At 71.4% G+C, this 22,515-nt stretch overlaps 1 protein-coding gene across 3 annotated transcripts in view; it reads left to right on the top strand.

Moving 5' to 3' along the window:
* NOS1AP (nitric oxide synthase 1 adaptor protein) overlaps positions 1 to 22,515 on the top strand; it is an 86,393-nt gene that overhangs the window by 58,409 nt on the left and 5,469 nt on the right. For 2 of the 3 annotated variants that reach the window (XM_054587584.1, XM_054587583.1), the window contains exons 5-10: positions 3,111 to 3,219; positions 8,322 to 8,463; positions 11,518 to 11,687; positions 12,304 to 12,471; positions 17,511 to 17,676; positions 18,196 to 18,863. In XM_054587584.1, the coding sequence (XP_054443559.1) occupies positions 3,111 to 3,219; positions 8,322 to 8,463; positions 11,518 to 11,687; positions 12,304 to 12,471; positions 17,511 to 17,676; positions 18,196 to 18,572 (1,132 nt within the window). In that variant the 3' untranslated portion in view covers positions 18,573 to 18,863. Of the gene's footprint in view, positions 1 to 3,110; positions 3,220 to 8,321; positions 8,464 to 11,517; positions 11,688 to 12,303; positions 12,472 to 17,510; positions 17,677 to 18,195; positions 18,864 to 22,515 lie in introns of those variants that run through there. The other variant, XM_054587582.1, reaches the window with a different exon arrangement.

Genomic DNA, 22,515 nt, shown 5'->3' with positions numbered 1-22,515 from the left:
TTTGCCTCTCAAGCTGGGACACCTGCCGCTGGCTGCCGTCCTGTAGGAGGGGAGATGACTGAGCCTCCGTCGTTGGCCGCGGCAGCGGGTCCGCGCGAGCATCCGGGTGGGTGGGCCGCAGGTCGCCGAAGGGAGAGGGTGTGTGGCAGCAGGGGCTTCCGGTCCCGGGGGCCCTGCGGTCGCAGGATGCGGGGCGTCGGCCACAGCCCTGAGCGTGGACAGGACCGTGGGGCGCCAGCGTCACCCTGCGGCCTTCTGGCGGCTCAGCCGTTCTGCCCCACAGCGCAGAGGCCAAGGCGCGGGTGCGGCCGGCCAGGAGCCTGGGCTTCCTTTCTGGCCGGATTGGCCTCGGCTGCGGAGCCGGGGAGGAGGACCCCAGGGTGACGGGGCCCGAGGGCCGCGCGTGGTGTTCAGGATGAGGGGAGGGAAGGCCGCACTGTCAGCGGTGCCTGCGCCTGCTGGGGCCCGGGGGATCCGGCTGCGAGGGATCGCGTCCAGCCTGGTGGGCTCAGAGTCTGCCCTCAAGTTCGTCACATTCTCGGTCACCTCCCCAGGCTAATCTGCAGCCACGCCCCCAGGCCTCTCCCCCCCGCCGCCCCCCGAGGCCCCACCCCCGCTGCGGCTCAGACCGGCTGCCTCTTTGTGCTCTTGCAGCTGCCTGTGCCCCGTCTCCCGTTTTTTGGCAGGAACTACCTCAGTCTTTCTGTCTCCTTGACCGCTGTCTCGCACATGATTATGCTCAATCCATATCCAGTAAATTGAAGTGATTTTTTAGGCCTTGGCCGAATTCCCAGGAGGTGGTGCGTTTGTTCTGTAGGCACATCGAGCGCTGAACGCGGAGGGGTGAGTGCACCCGCCCACCAGCCTACGCCTGCTGGCAGAGCGCCGGACGCCACCCGGCGGGAGGGGACTGGGGGCGGTCACACAGCATGTTAACTTCAGAACGGCAAGGACGCGTGTTCTAATGGGCACGGGCGAAGTCACGTGACCTCCTTTCTCTGCGCGGGGTCGGGGGTGGGGAGCCAGGGGCCCCCGCGGGCTCCGCCTGGTCGCACACGCTCACGGGCCCGTGCAGGTCGGGGTGCGGGTGAGGGCTGTGTGCTCTCGGCGGCGACCGTGTTGCCCTGGACCCGTCTACGCCTGGCCCTCCCTCCACCTGAGGAAAGGTGTCCGTTGCCTTGAAAGCAAGAGAACGAACCGTGCAGGGCGCGGGGACAGCGGGCCCGGCGTCTGAGGCCGCACACCCGGCTGCCGTGGGGGCCGGGCCTCGAGGCAGAGGACAGGCCTGTCCGCCGGCGGACCTCGGATCTGAAGGCCCAGAGGGGAGAGTTGCACAGGGAGGTCGCCTTGTGGGAGAGACGTTAAGGCCTCGCTCGCCCTGTGTGCGGGGCTTGGTCGTGAGGGCGCGGCTGTGCCTGCCTGTCTGTCCAGGGCTGGGCAGACGAAGTCGCCCTCTCGGGGCGCCGGCCCCTGGACGTCCCGTGGCTGTGGCCACGGCCGGCAGGCTGGCCGCAGGGGGACGGAGGGAGGAGCGTGTCACAGCTGTGACGCTGAAGCAGATCAGCCGCTGGACAGGCTGGCAGGCGCCCGGCCAGGCTTCCGGGGTGAGCGAGCGCTCGTCCGGCTGCCACTGGATCTGAAGCGCAGCTGACGGCTCACTTCCTGCTGGAGGTCTGCGCGGGCACGGGGACAGCGGCGCGGGCGTCTGCGTCCCTCTCGGCAGCCGGGGTCTTGGGGTGTCTGTGGCCCCAGAGCCAGGCTGCTTGCCAGGCTGCACGGGGGGCAGGCCGGCAGCACGGCCCAGTGTGGTGACCGGCCAACAAGGCGTCCCAGCACCTCAGGCGCCGGACGCGGGGACGGTGGCCCGGCTCTGTGGCTGCTCAGCGTTTGTGCCAGTGGCGGCCTGAGCCGGGGGCTGTCTGGGGTGCGCGAGGGTGGCAGGAGGAGGCAGGGGCTGCAGGGACTCGCCCTGGGGGACCCCCAGGGCAGGGGGGCCCGTGAACGGGGGGAGGGGCGATCAGAGCAGAGCGGCCGTGAGACCGTGGAAGGGCCGGTGAGGACACGTGGCCTGGCCGTCCGAGGGAACACGGGCGGGGACGGCGGCGAGACGGGGCCGCGTGCAGCGGCGCTGGGGGCCCGGGGCGTGGCCTCCTCCCTCAAGGAGCTGCCGTGGGTGTCCCGATGTGAGGCGTGTGCCCGGGGACAGGGGAGCCCGGGGGCAGCAGCCCGGAGGTGGCGGGGGGGCGCCTCTGATCACGTCCTAAAGGCTGGAGGGGCGTCACTGCCGCCCCAAAAGCAGGACGTCGCGGGTCCGGTTCGGGGAGACGAGCCAGAGAGAGCTGGTCCGGAGGACAGTGGGACGCTGGGCGTGGCTTCCGTGAGGAGTGACAGGCCTCGTGCTCGAAAACGCCGCTGGGCGGGCCGCCCAGAGCGCCGCGTGCGGGGTCCGCTGGGCAGCAGGGACCGAGGCCGCAGACGGCCCGGCGGGCATGCGGGCCGTGCGCCCAGGGGGCGCCGTGGAGCGGAGGGCAGGAGGGCGTCGCAGGGACACACCGGCCTCAGAGTCCAGCCGGCGCCACCGGAACCAGAGGACAGGGAGGGGGGTCGAGGACGCGGCCCCGCATGCGGCCCCACGGGGGCAGCTCGGGAGAGGGGGACCTTTGCCAGCCGGCGACTGCGCCGGGGGCAGGACGAATCTGGGGCGTCGGGGGGCGGTCGGGGGTGCGTCGGGAAGCGCGGGCCAGGCCTGGAGCCCCTGCGGCTGGTGCTTGGACCCACGGTCACTGGAGGGCGCGTGGCTCCCGGAGGGGGCGCCTGCGTTTGCTGGCGGGCTCAGCGCTCTGCGGGGGAGGGGGTGCGCCGGCTCCGCCCCGCCCCCGGCTCCTGCAGGCCCCTTGCTCTGAGGAGGGCAGAGCTGTTTTCTGCGGGCCGGCACGTGGGCAGGACGGTCACAGCGCGGGGTCCCTGCGCCCACCCCACCTCGGGCCGGGGTCGGTGCCCGCGAGCCGCCGGGCCGGCGAGCCCTGTCCCCGGGCTCCCAACCGCGGGCTCTCCATGTGCGCAGCGCCCGCCGCCGTCCTCCGCACACGTTTCTGTTGCTTTTCCTGCAGGATCTTCTACGTCTCCCATGACTCCCAGGACTTGAAGATCTTCAGCTACATCGCCCGGGACGGTGCCAGCAACGTCTTCAGGTGCAACGTCTTCAAGTCCAAGAAGAAGGTAAAGAGACCGTCACGAGCCACCTGTTGTTTTCCTCAGAGGGCCCCAGGGCCCCCCCCGCCCCCCGCTGACCTGGCTCCCGGGCGACAGGCGACATCGGGGCTGGGGGCCGGGGGGCGTCCCTGTCGCGTGCCATCGCCCCCCGATCGTGGCGCTCCCTTCCGTTTTGGCGGCCTTCGTGCTCAGCTGCTTACAGACGCGTGGGCACGTTTGCCATCGGGCCTGCGCCCCGGGGGACAGGCCGGAGCTGACCCACGCACCGGGGCCCGGCCACAGCGCGGTGACCCCACGCGGGGCCGCACCGCAGGACCGGGGTGTCCTCAGGCAGTGTGCGCGGGGTCGGCGGTCCTGGGAGGCCGCTCTTGCACGGTGACCTTCCTGTCACGTCGCTTTCCCCGGGTCTCCCGGCGTCCGCGGGGTCGGCTCTCTCGCTCTGGGTCCTCTGTCCGCCACCGGCCCCCGCAGCCGTGTGCACACGCCCTGGGAGGGCTGCGTGTCTGCGGGTCCCCGGCTGGGACAGAGCGGCGTGTAAGCCCCGTCGAGTCCAGGGCTGCTCGGCGAGTAAAGACACTCGTGAGACGTGTGCCGCTCTGTCCCCCCTCTCCCGCCGTCGTCACTGTCATCCTCGTCCGCACGGGCACCTGCACTTCCAGTGTCCACGCCTCCTTCCCTGACCTGCCCGCTGACCCTCCTCGTCGCGTCCACGGGCCCTGGAGCCGAGAGCTTTCCCAGGGGTGGCCCTCGGACCGGTGCCCGAGGTCGTTGGTCAAGTCAGTGGCAGAGTGAGACTCGCGATGACCCTTCTCCACGCGTGCGCAGGACTGAGATTCCCGGAGTTTGCAGGGCCCACCGACCGCACGGTCAGGCGCCAGGAGAACAGAAACTAAATCCATGGCCGACTGTAACTTTTCTTGGACCAGGAAGGGCGGGAGTCAGCTGCCCCTGCAGCCTTGTCGGCCCTGAGGGGACGCCCCTCCCTCCCGCAGTCAGTGCCGACCGCGGGGACCCGTCCGGCAGTGACAGCTCCCAGGGGGAAGAGCTGCTGCTGCGCCCTGACCCGCGCCGAGCGGCGCGGGGGCCTGGGGGCCTGTTGCTGTGCGTCGGAAGGCGGTTTGAGGAAACATGTCTGCGCGCAGTGGGGAAGTGGGGCACTGTTGGGTTTCCACGGAGATGCCCGCCGCCGGCATCTCCCTGCGTGCCGGCGTCTCCACGTGCGGCCGGGCGCTGCTCCGAGGCTGGCGCGTCCTCCCAGCTCCCAAGGCAGCCCAGCAACCACGGCCGGCGCATCCGGGCAACGGGGAGCGCGCGGCCGCCTTGGGGTTGCTGAGGGAAGACGATCCACGAGGCCAAGTGCTTTCAGGGGCTTAAGCGAAACCGCTCTGGATTTGTACCAAAATTCTGCTTCTGGAAAACATCTAGTAAGTTCGAGAGAACAGCCAGGCCCTGGAGCTGAAAAAGGCCGCTGGACAGCACCCTGCTTGTGTCCTGTGCGGCGCACCTGCAGCGCACACCTGCGACCTTCCACGCCGGGGACCCTCCGCGGGGGCCTCCTGAGGCCTGCCTGTGGTCCCGAGCAGCGGCCTACCTGTGACCTGGGGGCCCGCAGCGGCTCTTGGTCAGAGATCTGTCTCTGAAGGCCCAGCACGTGGGGTCCCCGCCCGCCAGGGGGCCGGCGGGACCCGTGGTCCTGCCGGGGGGCTCGTGGGGCAGGCAGCACAGGCAGGGCCAGCGTGGCCGACGGCACCCAGGAGGGAGCACAGCCCCTGCCCCCGACCTTCCAGCCGTCTGGCCCCATGAAGGTGCGCGTGTGGAACCCCCTGAAGGCAGATTTCTCCGCGGCAACGGACGCCGGCCTCTGCTCACGGGGCCGTCCGGAGACGCGAGCCGTCCAGCCCTCCGACCCTAGCACGGCGGGGGCGGGGGCATTTCTCGGTGGACGCCACTGTTTGTGAGGCGCAAGGCAGCGAGGCAGCGTAGCCGACCCTGTCCTCAGTGAGGAGGGCTCTTTGGGGTGTGGTCCGCGCCAGGAGAGGGCAGATGGAGGAGAGGCAGCAGCCCCAGGGCGCAGACCAGGGCCCCGCCCAGGGTCCTTGGAGCAGACCCCGCCCAGGAGCTCGGACCCAAGGCCGCGGGACCAGGCGCGCCCTTCTGCCCCTCGGGGGCCGGCTCTGACGCGGGCCGGCTCCCTCACGCTCTGCCTCTGTTCCTGACAGAGCGACCCCCACCTGCCGGAACTGTGTCGCGCCTTCGTTGCCCTCCGCTGCGTGGACTCCCCGCTCAGAGGGAAGCGTGTCTTGGGTGCTCCCTGTGTGCCCCACGCACTGGGGGCCCCTCCTCAGCCTGTGTTTGTCCCTCTGGGGGCAGAGGACAGGCCATCGACGTCACCGACCCGCTTTCCCAGTGACGCCGCAGGCGTGCCCCGGAGGCAGGGGGGCAGTACGGACGGGGCTGAGGGCTGGGCCGTCCCCCCACCGCCCGTGAGGAGGCGGGGGGGGGGAGGTGCTCGCGTCGGCTCCCCCAGCCTGCTCCCGTTCCGAGGGAGCCGGGGAGGCGGGCACCGGCAGCCCGTGTCGGTGAGCGCACTGAGGTGTCCGAGTGACACCGGGGGAGCGGGGGGAGGACCCGTGGGGCCCACCCGCTTTCTGACGGGCCACCCACGGCCTGGCTCGGACGCTTGTCCCTGCAAGGCGGCCGGGCGGGAGCTGGAGCCCAGGCTGCCCTGTGCTCGCCCCCCAGCGCGTCCCGCCAGCCCCGGTCGGCTGCAGAGGCCAGAGAAAGCCGGCCCTGGGGCGCCGCTCCCCCCTGCTGTGTCCCCTCGCTGGCCCTGGGTGCTTCCTTCTGCAGACGTTTAGAAGCTCCGCCCCGGCCTGTCCCCCAGACTCAGGGACACTGGATTGAGGGCCTTGAACGCTCGCTGTCATCCTGAAAGCGAGTCACGGCGGGGCGGGGGCCAGAGGCAGCAGGAGCCGCTGCGTGTCCTTCCTGGGAGGGCCTGAGAGTGGGCGGCGGCGGCCGAGGTGACTGGACCTCACGGTGCAGCCGGACTTGAAGGGCGGGCGCTGGGCCCACGCTCCGGGGGTCGCCGCCGGGGCGGAGAGGCCAGCCCAACGGCATGGTGTCAACGTGACGGAGGGCCTGGCCCGTGTATGCGCAATGAGGAATGGAGCTCAACATGTGTCCCCTGCAAGTCACCCCCCTTGACCACGTCTTCCTTGTCTGCCTCTTGGAAAGGTGCCTAAGAGCGAAAACCCCCGAAAGTCGGAACCTAAGCGCAGCCTGGGCGGGGGCTCTGTGTCGGGCCCTGCCCTGCTTGCAGGCACCAGGCGCGCCCTCGCTGCGGCGTGCTGGGCTGGCGGTGGGCGCGGCGGGGAAGAGGAGCCACAGAGGGCAGGTCAGCAGAAGGCCTGAGGGGCCCGGGGAGCAGAGTCTTCTCCTTTCCACCCTGGCACTCGGGTTCCTGGCTCAGCTCAGTTGCCCATGGAGGTGTGAGAAACCGTGTGTGCTTGGCCCGGCCGGCCGGGCGCAGGCCCTCTGAGCCGCCTTTTGTAGACTTGGAAACGAGGCTGGGGGGACACGGGGGGCTCCCCACTTAGGACAGGTGGCCTGCTCCGGTCAGGTACCCGCGCAGGGAGGGCGGGTGTGCCTTCGACCCAGCAGGCTGCGGGGGGGGGGGGGGAGGAGCGGCCCGCCGCGCCCTGCCCTTTGGAGGTGGGAGCCAGTTGCGGCTGGACAGAAGCAGAGGCTCTGGTCCAGCACCGGGCTGTGGGGACCCACCCAGGCCCACGGCCCTCCGGCCTCGCTCAGATGACCGTCCCCCCGCACGTCGGGGAGCGACGAGCAGGCACGCGCGGAGTCAGCGTTGGGCAGGAGCCGAGCTGCGAGGGCACTGGACGTGGCTGCAGCGGAGGGTCGCCTGCAGGAGGGGACGGAGGCCCCGAGCAGGCGTGCGGGCGGCTGTCGGTCAAGGCGCCCCGGCCCAGAGTGGAGGACGCAGGGGGCCCTGGCTTGGGTCACAGCACGGGAGCCCGGTGGGTCGCAGCGGCAGTGGGTGGACCGCGGCGCTGCTCCCGCACGGGGTCCAGGGCCGAGAGCGCCGCGGAGGCGGCCCCGGGGAGGCCTGGGCACGGTCCGTGGTGTGGAGGGCGCACCCGCGGCGAGTTGCGTGGCTGCCCCACCGGACCTGACGGCTCGGCGTAGAGCTGGACGCCGTGTGGCGGTCTGCCTCTCCTGGGGCGGGGACGCCCGCGCTCGTGAGAGCCTCGCCCGGCTGCGGGGTCCCGCTGCCCCGCGGTCAGACCGTCCGAGGTGGCGGAATGTTGGGCGGATGGGGCCGCAGGTCCCAGCATGAGCTCATCTGAGTCTGAGAGGCAGGGAGAGCGGAGCAGCCGCCTGGTGGCAGCCGGGATCCACCGTGCAGACCGAGCCCGGTGCCTGCGTGCGGCCCCTCCTCGGGCTGCGGGACCCGGGTCCTTGGGCCTCGTGGACGGGCGCCCGGCCTCCTCTCCCCTCCTCTCCTCTCCTGGCCCAGGCTCTGCCCTTGGGCTGTTCAGGGAGGAGGTTAAACGGCAAAACGCAGCAGAAGGGAAGCGGCGCCACGGGCCCAGGTGAGGAGTCCGCTCGGCTAAGGCGGCCGCCCTGTTCCAGCGTGTCGGGCTCCGGGTTCCAGCAGCCCCTGCTGTTGAGACCTCGGGGTCTCAGCCTCAGGCACGGCGGCCCTGGGCGTGCGGGGCTCCAGGCACCTGCCACGCCCAGCAGAAAGGGGACGCTCCCGCGACCGAGCCCGCGGAGCTTGTGGTGGGTGGCGGCCGGCAGAGGGCTCCGCTGCTGCGCTGGGAGGAGGGGTTGGGCCGCGTTGCGGCCGGGGCACTTGCTTTGTCCCTTCCACTGACCGGCTCTTTCAGAGCTGTGGTGACAATGTCTGGAGCGTGTCGGGAAGGGACAGTGTCCCCACACTCTTCTCTGTGAGTGTGCACGTCGGACGCCCAGGTGCCCGTCTCTCCCTGTGGCCGCTCCCAGCTCAGGTCCGCCCCCGCCCCATCCTGCGCCTGCCCCTGCCACCCTGTGCCCTCGCCGAGGCCCCCACGGCCCCCTCTCGCCCCCAGAGCCAAGCGATGCGGATCGTCCGGACGGTGGGGCAGGCCTTCGAGGTGTGCCACAAGCTGAGCCTGCAGCACACGCAGCAGAGCGCGGACGGCCAGGAGGACGGGGACAGCGAGAGGGGCAGCCGCGGCTCCGGGGACGCAGGTAGGCCAGCGCCGCGGCGCGGGGACGGGGGGCAGTGGGCCCGGGGCCCGGCGTCGCCCCTGCTGCCCTCTAGGTTCCTGTTGCTCGCGGGAGCGCTCGCCGGTTTTGCGGCGGACAGGCAGCCGCGTTTAAACTTTGGGAAGGGGGGGCCTGTGCGCCCCGCCGCGGGCCTCGCACTTCAGAGGCAGAGCCGCTGCTGCCAGGTCTGGCTCGCAGGGAAGTTCTGCTCAAAAGCGTCGTCATCAAACAGAGGGGACGCGAATCTCTAATCACCTGCAGGGCTCCTTGTCCTGCGTTAACGCCGGTAGTTCTGCTCACCCTCCCTGTGGGCGTTACCCGACCGTCGCTGCTTTTTCAACCTGGGAGGCTGGAGAAGCCAGACTGAAACATAGAAACAACGCCACCTTCTGGGTGACGGTTCTCTCGGGTCACAGCGGCACCCGTGAGACCTGCACTGTGTCGGCACCGTCAGTGTCCAGTGTCCTGCCGCCTGAGAAGGATGTCCTTGACCTTCTACGTGCGGGAACACCTGGGCCCACGGGGGGCAGCCCTTCGGGCCCCGCGCCGGGGGCGCCCCTCCCGGAGGCCAGGCTGCGGTCCCGCCGGTGCTGGCTCTGCTCCCCGGGGGGCGCGCTGGCACCTGCAGGGGCCCTGCCTCCCTCGCGCGGACGTGGCTGCGGCCTGTGGAGTCCCGGGCGCTGAGTCGGTCAGGGAGACGCGCACGCGCACACGCAGGTTCCTGTGGAGGGACGGCTCCGTGCCGGTGGGGGGCGGTGAGGCCGCAGGTGAGGTCGCAGGGCGGAGCCGAGGGCGAGTCCAAAGGTCGCCTTCTGGCGGAATTCCCTCCTGGTTCGGGGAGGCCAGTCTTTGACCTAGGAGAGCCTTCCCCCGACTGGTTGTAGGGGCGACGTGCTTTCCGTGGCGTCCGCGGACCTACACGTTACTCTCCCCTGAAAGCCTGTGGGCAGGCGCCCCGGTTCCAAGGGCGAAGGACCGCCTCTGCGGGGCGGGAGCCCACGGTTCTGTGGCAGGTCCACGCCGAGCGGCTACCAGGTGCCCTCTGTCCGCAGGGCGGAGCCACGGCCACCAGGCTGCCCTGCTTTGAGTGCTAGTGTTGAGGACACTGCCGCCCCGGGCGGGAGGCATTCGCCGGGGGGACGGCGGCTCGCTGCCTCTCAGTCCCCCCCTCGGGGCCCCACCTGCTCACTCGCTGTCCCCAGACTCCCGGGGCACAGCTCTCCCCCACTGGGGCTTCCCAGGTGTGCTGGGGACCCCTGGGGTTCCCGCTGTCCGGGGCGCCTGGCGCTCCAGGGCAGACCTGTGGTTGGCAGGGTTCTTCTTGTCAAGGACCCTGCACCCCCATCGGGCGGTGCTCCATTGCTGCTGCTCTTCGCGCCCCCCGCAGAGGAGGGGCCCCCGGGGGCTGGACAGGGCGCTGGGTGTCGTCCTCCGCCCCCGCTGCCCGTTCCTGCCTGGCCCCGACCCCAAGGGCCGGTCGCCTTTGGTCTGGGCAGCAGCTGCCCCGGCCGTGCCGGGGCTCAGAGCCAGGCGGGGCCGCCCGCCCCGTGCGTCTCCTTGACTCCTGAGAGGGTTTCCTGGGAGAGGCCCGTTGCCCCGGAGGCAGCAGCCGGCGCCGCGGGCCAGAGTGGGGCTTCTGCCAGCGCTCGTCGTCTGGATGGGGGTTCCCTGTGTTCCTCTTACACCTGCTGGATCGGGCGCCCTGCTCACCCTGAGGGGCAGGCACCTCGCTGACCTCTTGCCACCTGTGACCCCCACACCTGTACCTCCCTCATACACTTGTGCCTCCCCCCACACCTGTGCCCCCCCACACCTGTGCTTCCCCCCACACCTGTGCCTCCCCCCACACCTGTGCCCCCCCACACCTGTGCCCCCCCACACCTGTGCCCCCACACACCTGTGCTTCCCCCACACCTGTGCCTCCCCACACCTGTGCCCCCCACACCTGTGCCCCCCCACACCTGTGCCCCCCCACACCTGTGACCCCCACACCTGTGACCCCCACCTGTGCCCCCCCCACCTGTGCCCCCCCACACCTGTGCCTCCCCCCACACCTGTGCCCCCCACACCTGTGCCCCCCCACACCTGTGCCCCCCACACCTGTGACCCCCACATCTGTGCCCCCACCTGTGCCCCCCCCACACCTGTGCCCCCCCCACACCTCTGCCTCCCCCCACACCTGTGCCCCCCACACCTGTGCCCCCCACACCTGTGCCCCCCACCTGTGCCCCCCACACCTGTGCCCCCCACACCTGTGCCCCCCACACCTGTGCCTCCCCCCGCACCTGTGCCTCCACACCTGTGCTTCCCCCATACCTGTGCCCCCCCACACCTGTGCCTCCCCCCACACCTGTGCCCCCCCACACCTGTGCCCCCCACACCTGTGCCCCCCCACACCTGTGCCTCCCCCCCACACCTGTGCCCCCCCACACCTGTGCCTCCCCCCACACCTGTGCCCCCCCACACCTGTGACCCCCACACCTGTGCTGCCCCCCACACCTGTGCCCCCCCCACCTGTGCCCCCCACACCTGTGCCCCCCCACACCTGTGCCCCCCACACTTGTGCTTCCCCCCACACCTGTGCCCCCCCACACCTGTGCCCCCCACACCTGTGCCCCCCCCCACACCTGTGCCCCCCACACCTGTGCTTCCCCCCACACCTGTGCCCCCCCACACCTGTGTCCCCCCACACACCTGTGCCCCCCCTACAGACCTGTGTCTCCCCCCCCACCTGTGCCTCCCCTCATCTCTGCCTGCCCCCACACCTGATCCTGCCCCCACACCTGTGCCCCTGTCTTAGCAGACAGACCACCGCTGTCTGATCCTCAGTTCCTCCTCCCAGTCCCTTCCTCCGACAGACGTCCGGTCCCCGCAGTGAGCCGGGCTTGACTCGGGGGCACTGTGAGCAGGACCCGCATGCAAGGTGGGCGGGGTGCACACAAACCGCCCCCAGCTCCCCCGTCCTAGAGGGCGGGCAGTGGGCAGGGGAGCAGGGCCCGGGGCCGTCCTCCGCCCGCCTTCTCTGCTCCCCTGCAGGCCGCCAGCTCCCGGGAGCCGAGAGGGCCAGCGCCGCCGCCGCCGCGGAGGAGACGGACATCGATGCCGTGGAGGTGCCGCTGCCCGGGGCGGATGGCCTGGACTTCAGCCGAGGGGTGACCGACCTGGACGCCGTAGGGAAGGACGGCAGCTCCCACGCAGACTCCAAGGTAGGCGGGCGGCCGCGGAGGCTGGGCGCCGTGAGGCCCTCGGGCTCCTGAGGCCAGACGAGGAACGAGACCAAGTCCTCGAGACAAAGTCCACTCTGAGGGCAGAGCAGACGGCCGGAAGGCGAGGTCTGACAGACGCCCCGCCCCGGCTCCCGGCCCACGCGGGTTGTGGGCCCCTCGCTGGGGGCGGTGGGCGGCCAGGCTGTCAGAGGCAGGAGCCCATCTACTCTGGAGAGCCTGTCGTCTGTGCCCGTGGACCCTGGCGAGCGGCAGGGCTGACCCCAGGACGCGGCCGAGGAGCCGGGCGGGGGCAGGCTCCCGCGCCCCACGCCCCGCACCACGGCGTGGGGGCCGCGTCCTGGAAACGCAGGTCTCTCCACACCCAGAGCCACGCAGCACAGCCAGAAGCAGGGCGGGTCACCTCCTGCATCCCTCCGCTGCGGCGGGCCCTGAGGGGTCCCAGCCCGGGCGCCACTCTTCACCCGGACACACGCCTCAGCCCTCGGTCCCCCGGACGGCTTGCTCGGACCCCCGGGGGTGCCGCCGTGGGCCAGGGCGAGCAAGGCCCCCGCACAGCCCCCGCCCAGGGTCACGCCGGCCTTCTCTGCTCCTCCAGGTGGCGCCGCCGGAGCCCGTGCCCACAGCCTCGCCCAGGATGCTGCTGCCCCCGTCCTCCACACAGGACCCGGCTGCGAGGACGCCCCTGTCCTCGCGTCACCAGCTGCAGCTCCTGCAGCAGCTCCTCCAGCAGCAGCAGCAGCAGACGCAAGTGGCCGTGGCCCAGGTCCTGCTCAGCCTCCTCCCCACCGCCAGGCTCCGCGCCCACGGGCTCGACGCGCCCCCCGCGAGGGCCCAGGGCAGGTTCACAGTTGGGGCCCGGGACTGCTCACGCTGAGGCCCGCGCGCGTGCGGCTCGGGGCACGGGGCGGGGCGGCGGGGGTGGCGCGGGGCCCCGAGCGCCCCGCTGAGCTCGCTTGGCTGGGGGTGGCTGGCACTGCTCCCGCCTCTCCTGCCCGGCTCCCTGCTCGGGGGGGTGGGGGGGCTTTGCAGTCCTGCCGCTGTGACGGCGAGACCCGCCTTCCGGGAGCTCAGCGAGCGTGTGCAGCAGACCGCCCGCCCGCACCGCGCACGCCGCCCACGCCGGCACCCCCGCCTCCGTCCGCTCTCCAGGCGTCCCGGGTGGGTGGGCCCCTGGCTGGCCCAGAGTTTGTGGTCGGGGCCCGACTCCCAGGAGTCGGCCACGGTGTCCGAGCCGTGGGGAGACGGCTCGGCTGAGGCCTGAGGAGAGAACGGTTCGAGCCCTAGAGGCTGGCTGGGGGGCCGCTGGTTTGCAGAGGAGGGCGAGCCAGTCCCCCCCCTCGCTCCCTTCTGCCGAGGGAGGGCCCCGGCGTCCGTGTCGTCCTTGGGCGGCCGGGGCTGGGGGGGGACGCGATCGCCTGCCCCACTGGGGCCGCATCGGGAGGCTGGCGCTGCTGGCGCGCGTCCTGCGGGGCTGGGGGCTGGGGGCAGACCCGAGTCTGTCTGCCCGGCCTGGCCTGGGGCCCTGTGTGCTCTCAGGGGCACGTTTCAGCCCGCGGCCTCTTCCTCTCCGCACGACCCGAGATAGAACCGCCCGTCGGACGCAGGAGCGGGAAGCGCCTGGCCCCCGCCCGGCTCTGGGCCTGCCTCACCGCAGGTCCTGGAAAGAGCATGTGGCCAGCTCCTCACCAACCTGGGCCTGGCGCCCAGGCCACGGGGGCACCTTTGGAGCCGGGTCACGAGACCGTGGGCACAGCTCCCAGGTGGTCTGAGCCTGTAGAAAGTTCCGACAGGAAAAGAAAGGCCATGTGCCGAGGATTGGGGTTTGCGGGGCCCCCGAGGGCAGCTGCGCAGGCGGGGCCCTCGCCTCACGGGCAGAAAACCACGGCGCTCGCCAAACCACAGCATCCAGCGCCCGTTAGCGCCTGCAGCCATGGGCAGGGCCCCCGCGGCACAGGCCTCGGCCCAGCCCCCACCCACACACCCTTCCCTGAGGTTCGTCCTGAATACAAACCTGTTCAGCGTATCAACTGCCAAGTAATTGCTAATTATCCGAGGACGGGGTGACACACATTCATTGTGAGCGTCCCAGACGCGTCTGGACCCCGCTGCGGGTCGCCCTGGGGGCTGCCCCAGACGTGCAGCTGCTCAGCACACAGCGCCCGCAGCCGGCGCCCTCACGGGCACGGCCCGGGCGAGGCCCGAGTGTGTCGGTGGGCCGTCGCTGCCCTGCCCTCGCGTCTGTGCCGGGGAGCGGGGGGCGGAGGGTGGGTGCTGGCCCTCCCTCCGGAGCCCCCGGCCCAGCCTGGGCTCGAGTCTGTTCACGGGAGGTGGCGTGTCCCTGCTGACCTGCAGGTGGCACCGTGATTGGAAGGCCAGCAGCATGAGCGCCCGTCCCCACGCAATGGGTGGCTTTGGTTAGGGTGTGGACGCCGTGTCTTCACGCAGGTCGGACAGGGCCTGAGGGTCACCAGGCAGCCTCCAGACGCGTGTTCCGCCCTCCCTGCTGTCCCCGCCGTCCCTGGTCGGCTGGGTCCTGACCCGCCTTCCGCTGCAGGCCCCTCCGCACCCCTCCTTCCCCCCGGGGCTCCGTCCCTCTCCGGCCACAGTCCCCATCGCCGGTTGGAGACCCCTGCCCAGCCCTAGGGTGGGCTGACGGACGTCTCCTGGTGGCGTCCTCGCACTTGAAGCAGACGGAGCCTGCTGTGCTTGGGGTCTGCACGCGACAGCTCGTCCTCGCTCTGGCGGTCCCTGTTGCCCCGGACTGCGGGGTCTCTCTCCACTGCACAGCCGCTGGCCTGGCGCCGCGGCGGGTGTGCCAGGACCTGCCGCTCTCCTCCCCCCACCCCGCGGCGCGTCGAGTCCTCCGTGCGGCCCCCGGGAACAGCCGGGGTAGACCGTTCTTGCAGACACGCATCCCCATGTCCCTTGTGTCATTTACCGCCCCCCCCCCAAGGTGTCCCTGCTCGGCCTCAGACCTCAGCGTCTCCCAGCCCCTCCCTAAATTGGCTCCGAGTTGGTTCGGCAGGGCCGCTCCGGCCGGAGCGGTGCCCGGGCAGAAGCGGTGGCCACCTGTCCAAACTCCCGGTCAGCCCCCGTGTGTCCGCAGCCGACACCAAGCCCCTCTGCCCGCCTTCCCCACACGGCATGAGGCTCGCCTGGCTGCCCCAGCTCCTGCTTTTTGATGCACGAGACGGTCGGGGCATGGCCGAGGGTGCGGGCGCCCGCATGGCCGTGGGCTGGGCCCACCCAGCTGCCGGCTGCTCTGGGCCGGGGCCAGCTGGCTGCAGTGGGGTCAGCTGCCTGCCTCCCCGTTGGCTGCCTGTCCCTGCCCCCCCAGAAGAGAGTGTTAGTGCCGCTCAGCATCGCTGCCTGAACATCACCCGCCCCGGCCCCGCGGCCGATCTGAGCCTGGGGGGCGGCGGGGTCCTGCAGCCTCGGTCGGCCGCCTGTGCCACAGGCGGTCAGAGAAACGCAAGTGCCGCGTGCCCGGCCCAGGCCCTGTGGTCTGCGGCTGCCCCCGCCCCGCGTCCCTGCCTGACCCCCGCCGTGCATGCTTTCGCGCCTGCCTCCACCGGTGTCCGGGGTGGGGGGGCCCAGCTGCCATCCCCACCTGCCCCTCTGTGCTCCCTGGCATCAGCCTGGCCCTGCCCCACTGCCGACGGAGGAGCTGGAGTCCAGGCAAGTGGGCCAGAGCGAGTGGGCAGGGTCTGGGGCCCCGGGTGGGCTGTGGCGGGGGGACCGGCCTGCAGCCGGAAGCAGAGCTGGGCTGCGCTCCGGGCACGGCCCCCTCAGCAGCCTGTGCCCGGAACCGCTGTCCCCAGGGAGCATGTGGCCGAGGAGAGGAGAGGCCGAGGCGCCTGTGAGGGGGCCGGTGTTGTGACAGGAAGGGATGGATGTCTGGCGGGGGGCGGGGCCGGGCGCGGGCCGGGGACGCGCGTTCTCGGAGCTGGAGCCCTGTGTGTGCCCAGCCGGGGCAGGTGCCCCCTTCCCTGCCCCCAGGCCCCTCTGCCTGGCCAGGGCTGCACGGCGGCTGGAGCCTGACCCGGGGGCAGGGGCAGGGGCTTGTCCTGCTGGTCCCCAACAGCGGCAGCCTGGGCTCCGAGTCCCTGGGGCTTGGCAGCGCCTGGGGCGCCGTCACCGGCGTTTGCGGAGCCACAGCGCTTGTCCCGCCGGGTCGGGCCGTCCGCCACGGGGCCCGGTCGCCGGCAGAAGCGGCTGCTCTTCCTCGGGCCCAGATCCTGGCCCTTCATCTGCTGGATGTGGAGTCTAGACGCCCGGGCCACTAGCCAGGCCAGGGGCTGGGAGCTGGGGGCGGGGGCCCTGGGTGGGGTGTCACCGGCAGGTGGGGGCCGGCCCCGCAGCGGCCGCTTCTGGGCGCTCCGCTGCGGGCGCAGGGCCCCAGGTGTGGGGCAGTGTCGCAGCTCTCTGCTCGCGCGCTGAGAGTTGAGCTCCACGCTCTGCCCAGCGTCCCTGCCCTGTTCCGAGCAGAGGAGAGGCTCCTGCCTGCCCAGAGGGTCCCTCCCCGCCGTTCTCCTCTGGCAGCGAGTCACTCGCGGCTGGAAGGCTCTACCCGCCTGTCCCTCCTCTGGGGCAGTTCTGGGGGCTCCCCACAGCACCTGTCCCGTTCCTCAGAACCAGCAGGTCTGGGGACGCTCGGGGGGAAACCTCCATGCCTGTTTCCAAGGAAGATAAAGGCTTAACCGCCACCCGCCCCTGCCGTAGCCCCGTCTTCCCCACCGGGGTCTCCTCCTGTTCACGGGCAGCAGCTGAGGCCGTGGGGGCAGCAGGCTGGCTCCAGAGTCCTCAGGCCTCCTCCCCGCCGCCCCGCCCCCGCCCTGGGACAGATAGGCACCCCCGGGGGAGCCACGACTGGGAAGGGGCCGCCAGTCTCCTCAGCGGTGCCACTTAGGCGTAAGGTCAACTGCAAGGTCACGTCTGAAATCCGGCAGGAGGGAGGCAGCCGCCCATCCAGAGGGACTCGGGGTGCTGCCGTCTTGCGGGGGGTTGTGGTTGGCAGGCCCCTTGCTTGGGCGGGGGGCGCTGCCCCCTTCTCCTGATAAGATGTGCCTCTTTCTGGAGCCAACGGCTCTTCTGAAACCCGGGGCCTTTGTTGTCTGAGCAGGAGCAGCAGCCAGCTCTCCCAACTCCTCTGCCTCTGGTCCCTCCCTGTCCCGTCTGCCTGACCCTGGTCTTGCCCACGGCGCAGTGTTGGCCCGAGCAAACGCCCTTCCCACAGGCTGCCACATCCAGGCACCAAGTCCCTAAGGGACCCTCCACGGAGACCCCTTAATGCCCTTCTAGGCACAAGGCCGCCTGTGCGAGCATCGCTCCGGCCCGTGGGAACGTCCTCCCTCTGGCCCTGGATTGTCCCCACGCCAGAGCCCCCCAGAGCAGACCGAGAGTCCCCCAGGCAGGGGGCCCGGGCTCGGGGCCGTGGAGGGGAAAGAGGGTGGGTGGGCGGCAGGGATGACGCTGACCCCACAGCCGTGAAGGCAGCGCGGCTGCGGCCGCCTCCCCGTTCAGGAAGGGCCGGGTGGGGCTTTCCTGCCTGTCGGTGTGTGGGGTGGGGGTGGCAGGTGTGGCTGCTCTGGGCTGCAGGCCCGCGTCGGGTTCCGGTACCTCTGGACGACTAGCCTGGGTGCTGCTGAGCCCATGATTGCACGTGGAGTCCTCTGCGGCACCGGCGGCACGCTGTGACCGCGCAGGCACTCACGGTCCGTCCTCTCTCCGTCCCCTCTGCTCTCTGTCTTCTGTCTTCTTGGTCCTCTTGGCCCTGCCTCCTGGGCCACCTTCTGTCTGCAGGTTCACCTGCTGAAGGATCAGCTGGCGGCGGAGGCCGCGGCGAGGCTGGAGGCGCAGGCCCGCGTACACCAGCTCCTGCTGCAGAACAAGGACGCGCTGCAGCACGTGTCGCTGCTGGTCCGGCAGGTGCAGGAGCTGGAGCTGAAGCTGTCGGGACAGAACGCCAGTAAGCCAGGCCCCGCCCCTCCCGCCCGCCAGCCCCGCCCACCCCTGAGCCCTAAGGGCCTTTCTGGCCTTTCCAGGAGCCTCGGGCAGGGCTGCCTGCTCTGTGTTCCTGCAGAAACCAGAGGCCGCCTCGCGTGTACAGTTGTGCACCTACTGGCGGCAGGTCCCGAGCTGGTCTTGGCCGCCTTCCCATCCAGGGCCACTTGCCCCGACTGGCCTTGAGTGCCGCTGTTCGGCGTCCACAGTTGCCTTGCTGAGGCTGGGCCTCGCCGGCCCCGGCGCTGCCCTGTCTCCTTTGGGGCTTTTCCCATCGAGGCACCGAGAACCATTGCGTGCTCGGGACGGGGGACGCGCCTGGACCGCAGCCCCAGAGTCCCCGTTACGCGGGCCTGGCGGCAGCTGTCCCAAACAAGGGAGGACCTAGCGGCTACGAGGCCCGCTCCGCGGGTCAGGGTGCAGTGGGGATGGCGGCCTCCCTGCCAACCGGGCGCTGACCGCCCTTTCTCTCCTGCCCCTGCAGTGGGATCGCAGGACAGCTTGCTGGAGATCACCTTCCGCTCCGGAGCCCTGCCGGTGCTCTGCGACCCCACGACCCCCAAGCCCGAGGACCTGCCCTCGTCGCCGCTGGGCGGGGGCCTGGCCGACCTGGCCCCGCCAGCAGGCAGCCCCTTAGGTAGGCGCGACTGCTTGGTGAAGCTGGAGTGTTTCCGCTTCCCCGCCGGGGCCCGGGGCCAGCCGCTGCTGGGCGGCCTGGAGCTGCTCCGGTTCCGGGAGTCGGGCATCGCCTCGGAGTACGAGTCCACCACGGACGAGAGTGAGGAGGAGCTGCCGCGCCTGCTGCACGTGCGGCGGCGCCAGGGCCTGGGCGACAGCCTGGACGACGAGGTCGCAGTGTAGGCGCGGAGTGGGCGGGCCGCCGCCCTGCTTTCCAGGCGCAGAGAAGTACCCGGGTGTTGCTTCCGAGGTGTGCGAAAGAGGCTGGGGTCCCTGAAGGACCCGTTCCTCTCCCTCGGCGACCTCGGGAAGGGCGCCCGGGCCTGCAGGGCCCACGGCTGCGGGACAGGTTCCCCAGGACAGCCCCTCTCGGCCCCGCTGTGAGGTCAGCTGGGAGGGGACCGCACACCCTCGCAGGTGCCTTGTGTCTGGACACCCAGGACCCGCTGGCCGCCTCCTCCCGTCCTTGCAGAGGCCTGGAGGCAACGCTCCGGGTCCTGGCGGGCAGCACAGCCCTTCCGTGCGATGCGGTAGTGGGGCCACGCCCAGTGGCCTGCGCCCGACGCCTGCCCCGCGTGCAGCGTGGGTGTGCTGCATGGGGAGATGGGCCTGTGACGCCGGCCGGGCCTGCGCGGGCGGGCGGCCTCTTCGCTGCTCACAGCCCAGGTCCGACCCTCGTCCTGCCCACCCCCCGCCTGCAAGCACTGCCGTCCACACGGAGGGGAGACCGTGCTGGGAGCGCACGTGTGCCGCCCTCTAACCTGGACACCTGGGCCTCGCCACTCGACCCTGTGGGCGGCTGGGCAGTGAGAACAAGCTCCCTCGTGTGGTGTGGCCCGAGGGTTGATCAGCAAAGTGGAGTTTCCCCAGACGGACGATCTGCAGGAGAGGGGAGGACACAGCGGCGTGTTAGGGCGTGGTGCGTGGGTGCCAGGGCCGGGCCGGGGGGTGTGTGTGGACATGTGTGTACGGGAAGGGGACGCATGTCAGCTTGCAAGAGTGGCAGACAGGAAGGAATGGTGCCTAGGCGTGTGGGTCACCTGTAGATGCGTGTTTTCCTCACGTACTTCTGGTTGGAGAGGGCGGTCCTGTTGGTTTTATTTTCTGACCGACCTTTGGGGGTGGGTGCGGACACGCAAGGGGAGGAGGAGCTGGGGCGTGAAGCCCGGGACGCCGAGGGCCGGCTGTCAGGGCCCGGGCGTGGCTGACAGGGCAGGCCCACGCGGGGCTCCTTGAGGGGTCCCCTCGGGCCACCGGAGTTGGGAATCGAGGAAGTGGAAGGTCTGAGTCCAAGGCCCCGCCTAGGGCCCGTGGTTGAGGGTAACACGGTGGGACATTTGGGTGGATGGGCGAGAAAAGGAGACAGTTTGTGACAAGGTCCTCACAGGCATGTGAAGGAGACGGAGGAGGCAGGGGAGGAGAGGTGGCAGCTGTGGGGACACTATTTGCTGAGGCCCTCACTCGACCCACCCACGCCTTGTCCTCGGAGAGCCCTGGGACTTCCGGACGCCTGCCAGGTCTCAGCCTTTCCCCGGGACCCAGGCCGTTGCGCACGGCGGGGCAGTGGGACTCGGGACAGGCCTGGGGGCCTGGCCACCCGCGCTCTTCCCCCCGCCTCTCACTCTGCTGACAGCCCCCCACCCCGCGCACGGCCCTCCCGCTCTGCCCTGTGTGGAGGACAGTGGCCGCCGGAGCTGGCCCCCAGGCCCTCCGGTGCGGACAGACGGACAGTGCCTCCCCGCGGGGCCTCTGCGCAGCCCCGCGCCGCCCGCTCCCCGCGCTGCTTCTGGGCGGGGCCCGCGCCCTCGTCCCGCCCGGCCTGGCCCCCGCGCCCGCAGCTGTGCGGTGGGCGCTGTGGGACCCGTCTCTGGGAAAAGCTTTTGTCCTGAAAGTGCACTTAGCCTGATGCTGTCACTCGTCTGGTGGCTTTTGCTAATAAACCTTTCTTATTTCTAAAGCTTTCCTGTCGTCTCCTCTTGCTGCTTCCGCTCACCTGCTCCTTCTCGCTGTGCCCCACTGCCCGCGCCAGTGGCCTGGCCCTGGGATGCGCTCTGCAGGCCGCGGCGCGAGTCCGCGTCCACGCGTCACTCGGGGGCGGGGTGTCCCTCCAGGGATGGCTGCTCTTCCCCAGGGAGCACGTGTCCTCATGGGGGGACCGTTCTGGTTGTCACAGTGAGGGAGGGGTGTCGGCAGGTGGTGGGTGGGCCGGGGACTCCGTCCGCAGCGTGGGGGCACGGCCGGCCTGTCGCCAGACGGCGCTGGGGAGGGCGGCGGCCAGTTTCAGTGCTTGGAAAACATGACATTACGGCTGTTTGAAGCTGTCACCGAGATCACCAGGTGACAAAATCCCTCTGAATCCCTGACGAGATGTCTCCGTGGGAGGCTGCTCGGGCTCTGAGAGAGCCTGGCGTGGAGGCGTCTGTGCCGAGGCTGGGTCAGCCGCTCCCGCCGTCCGGAGGGACCAGGGTGGGGGCCGCGGGGCTCAGCAGCAGGAGGGGGCGAGGGGGCGCGGGCGCAAGCGGCGCGTCAGCGGGTGGGGGAAGCCAGGCCTCGGCCGGGACGGCAGCTGTGGATGGGGCTGCACAGGCCCCCGGGACGCCCCGGGCGCCAGCAAGGCTTCGTTCTGAGGAGCCCCCGGCTGCCGAGCGGCCTGGGGGGGCGCGGGCAGGGCGGGCCAGGCCGCCGTCACCGAGGACGGTGCCGAGGGAGTCCCAGGTCAGCGAGGCCGTGCCCGTGTGACAGGCGGAAGGGAGGCGCCTCGTCCTTGCGGGGACGCCGGGCCGTGGGTGGCGGGTGCTGCGGCCCTTGGGCTCCGGCCCCGGCCGAGGGCTTCCTCCGCGTTCGACAAGCTCCGCGCACGCGACGGGTGTTCTGGAGGAGGGACCGCGGGCAGGCCACGGGCGTGGGAGCCGACGCGGCCGGTTCCTGTCCTGGTTCCCTCAGCCGCGCCGAGGCCGGAGGGGCCTCCACCGCCCGCCCCCGGGGACGTACAGCAGCTTGTGGGTCTGCGGGGCCCAGGGAGCCAGGGGACCGAGTGAGCAGAGTCACTTGTGTGCTCCCCGAGGGAGCCAGGGCCTGGGCGAGGTCAGGGCTGCCGGGGACCTCCCGCCCCGAGGGGACAGTGGGGGGCGACCCTGGGCCGCCGGCGGGGGGTGGCAGACGGGGGAGGAGCAGGGACAGGTGCACGGCTGGGATGCGGCGGGAGCCGTGGGCCCAGTGTCTCGGGAGAGAACGACCAGTCCTTCAGGATGACCTCGGTGTGCCCCTGGGCATCGGGGGGCCCCGCTGCTCGGTCCCCGGGGACGTGAGAGGCGAAGGCCTGGGAGTGAGACCGCCGTGCATTTGGCCCTTCGTCTTTTTAAACCGCAGGACGGGCCGAACGGGGGTCTGCCCCGCACCGGCCGGAGTCTGGTCAGGGTGGGCGGAGAGTTGGCTCGGACCCGCAAAGAGCAGCGGGCCCCGGTGGGGCACCACTCGGCGGCAGGAAGCAGCGTGCGCACGTGTGTGCCTGCGTGTCATGGCCCCGCACAGCCGTGCACAGAGAGACGCCTCCGTCTGTTCGGCTCAGCCACAGCGGCCGCCCTTCGGTGTGAGGGCGGCGGGGGGCCCAGCCCCACGGCCTCTCCGCGCCTCTGGTGCCGGCACATCACCTGCCTGCCCACCGTGCCCTGGAGCATTGGGGGCCTCTGCTGCGCCGCGGGCACCCCCATGCGGCGGGGAAGGGCCAGGACTGGCCGGCAGGAGGGCGGGGTCTGAGGGCGGCGGGTCTCACGCTTGAGCAGCGCCAGGGTGCCCTGCAGGCCTGGGGACCTCAGCGCCAAAGCATCCCCGGAGCTGGTGGCGCTCGCTGGCCTGGGCCATGCATGCTGAGAACTGACCACCGTCCCAGTGGGTCTCCTCAGACTTCAGGTGTTGTCGAGGGCGGGAGGGAGGGAGGGGGAGGGAAACAGGCCTGGATGCGGGCCTGGGGTTGCTAGGCAACGGGCAGCCGTGTGGGGGTGGGGGCCGGGACAGGGTCGGAGGGCCAGCAGGCGGCACGGGGAGGCGCAGGCTCGATGGAGCTGTGGTAGCCGGTTTATTGGTCTCTCCGGACACGCACAGGCTCAGTCCCTGCTGGCCTGGCCGC

The sequence above is a fragment of the Pteronotus mesoamericanus genome, unplaced genomic scaffold (genome assembly GCF_021234165.1).
Source record: "Pteronotus mesoamericanus isolate MK-2021 breed Mesoamerican mustached bat unplaced genomic scaffold, CSHL_Meso_final scaffold_1186, whole genome shotgun sequence".
Taxonomy (NCBI): Eukaryota; Metazoa; Chordata; class Mammalia; order Chiroptera; family Mormoopidae; genus Pteronotus; species Pteronotus mesoamericanus.
Note: the sequence above shows the minus strand (reverse complement) of the source record. Positions and strands in the feature narration are given on the sequence as shown.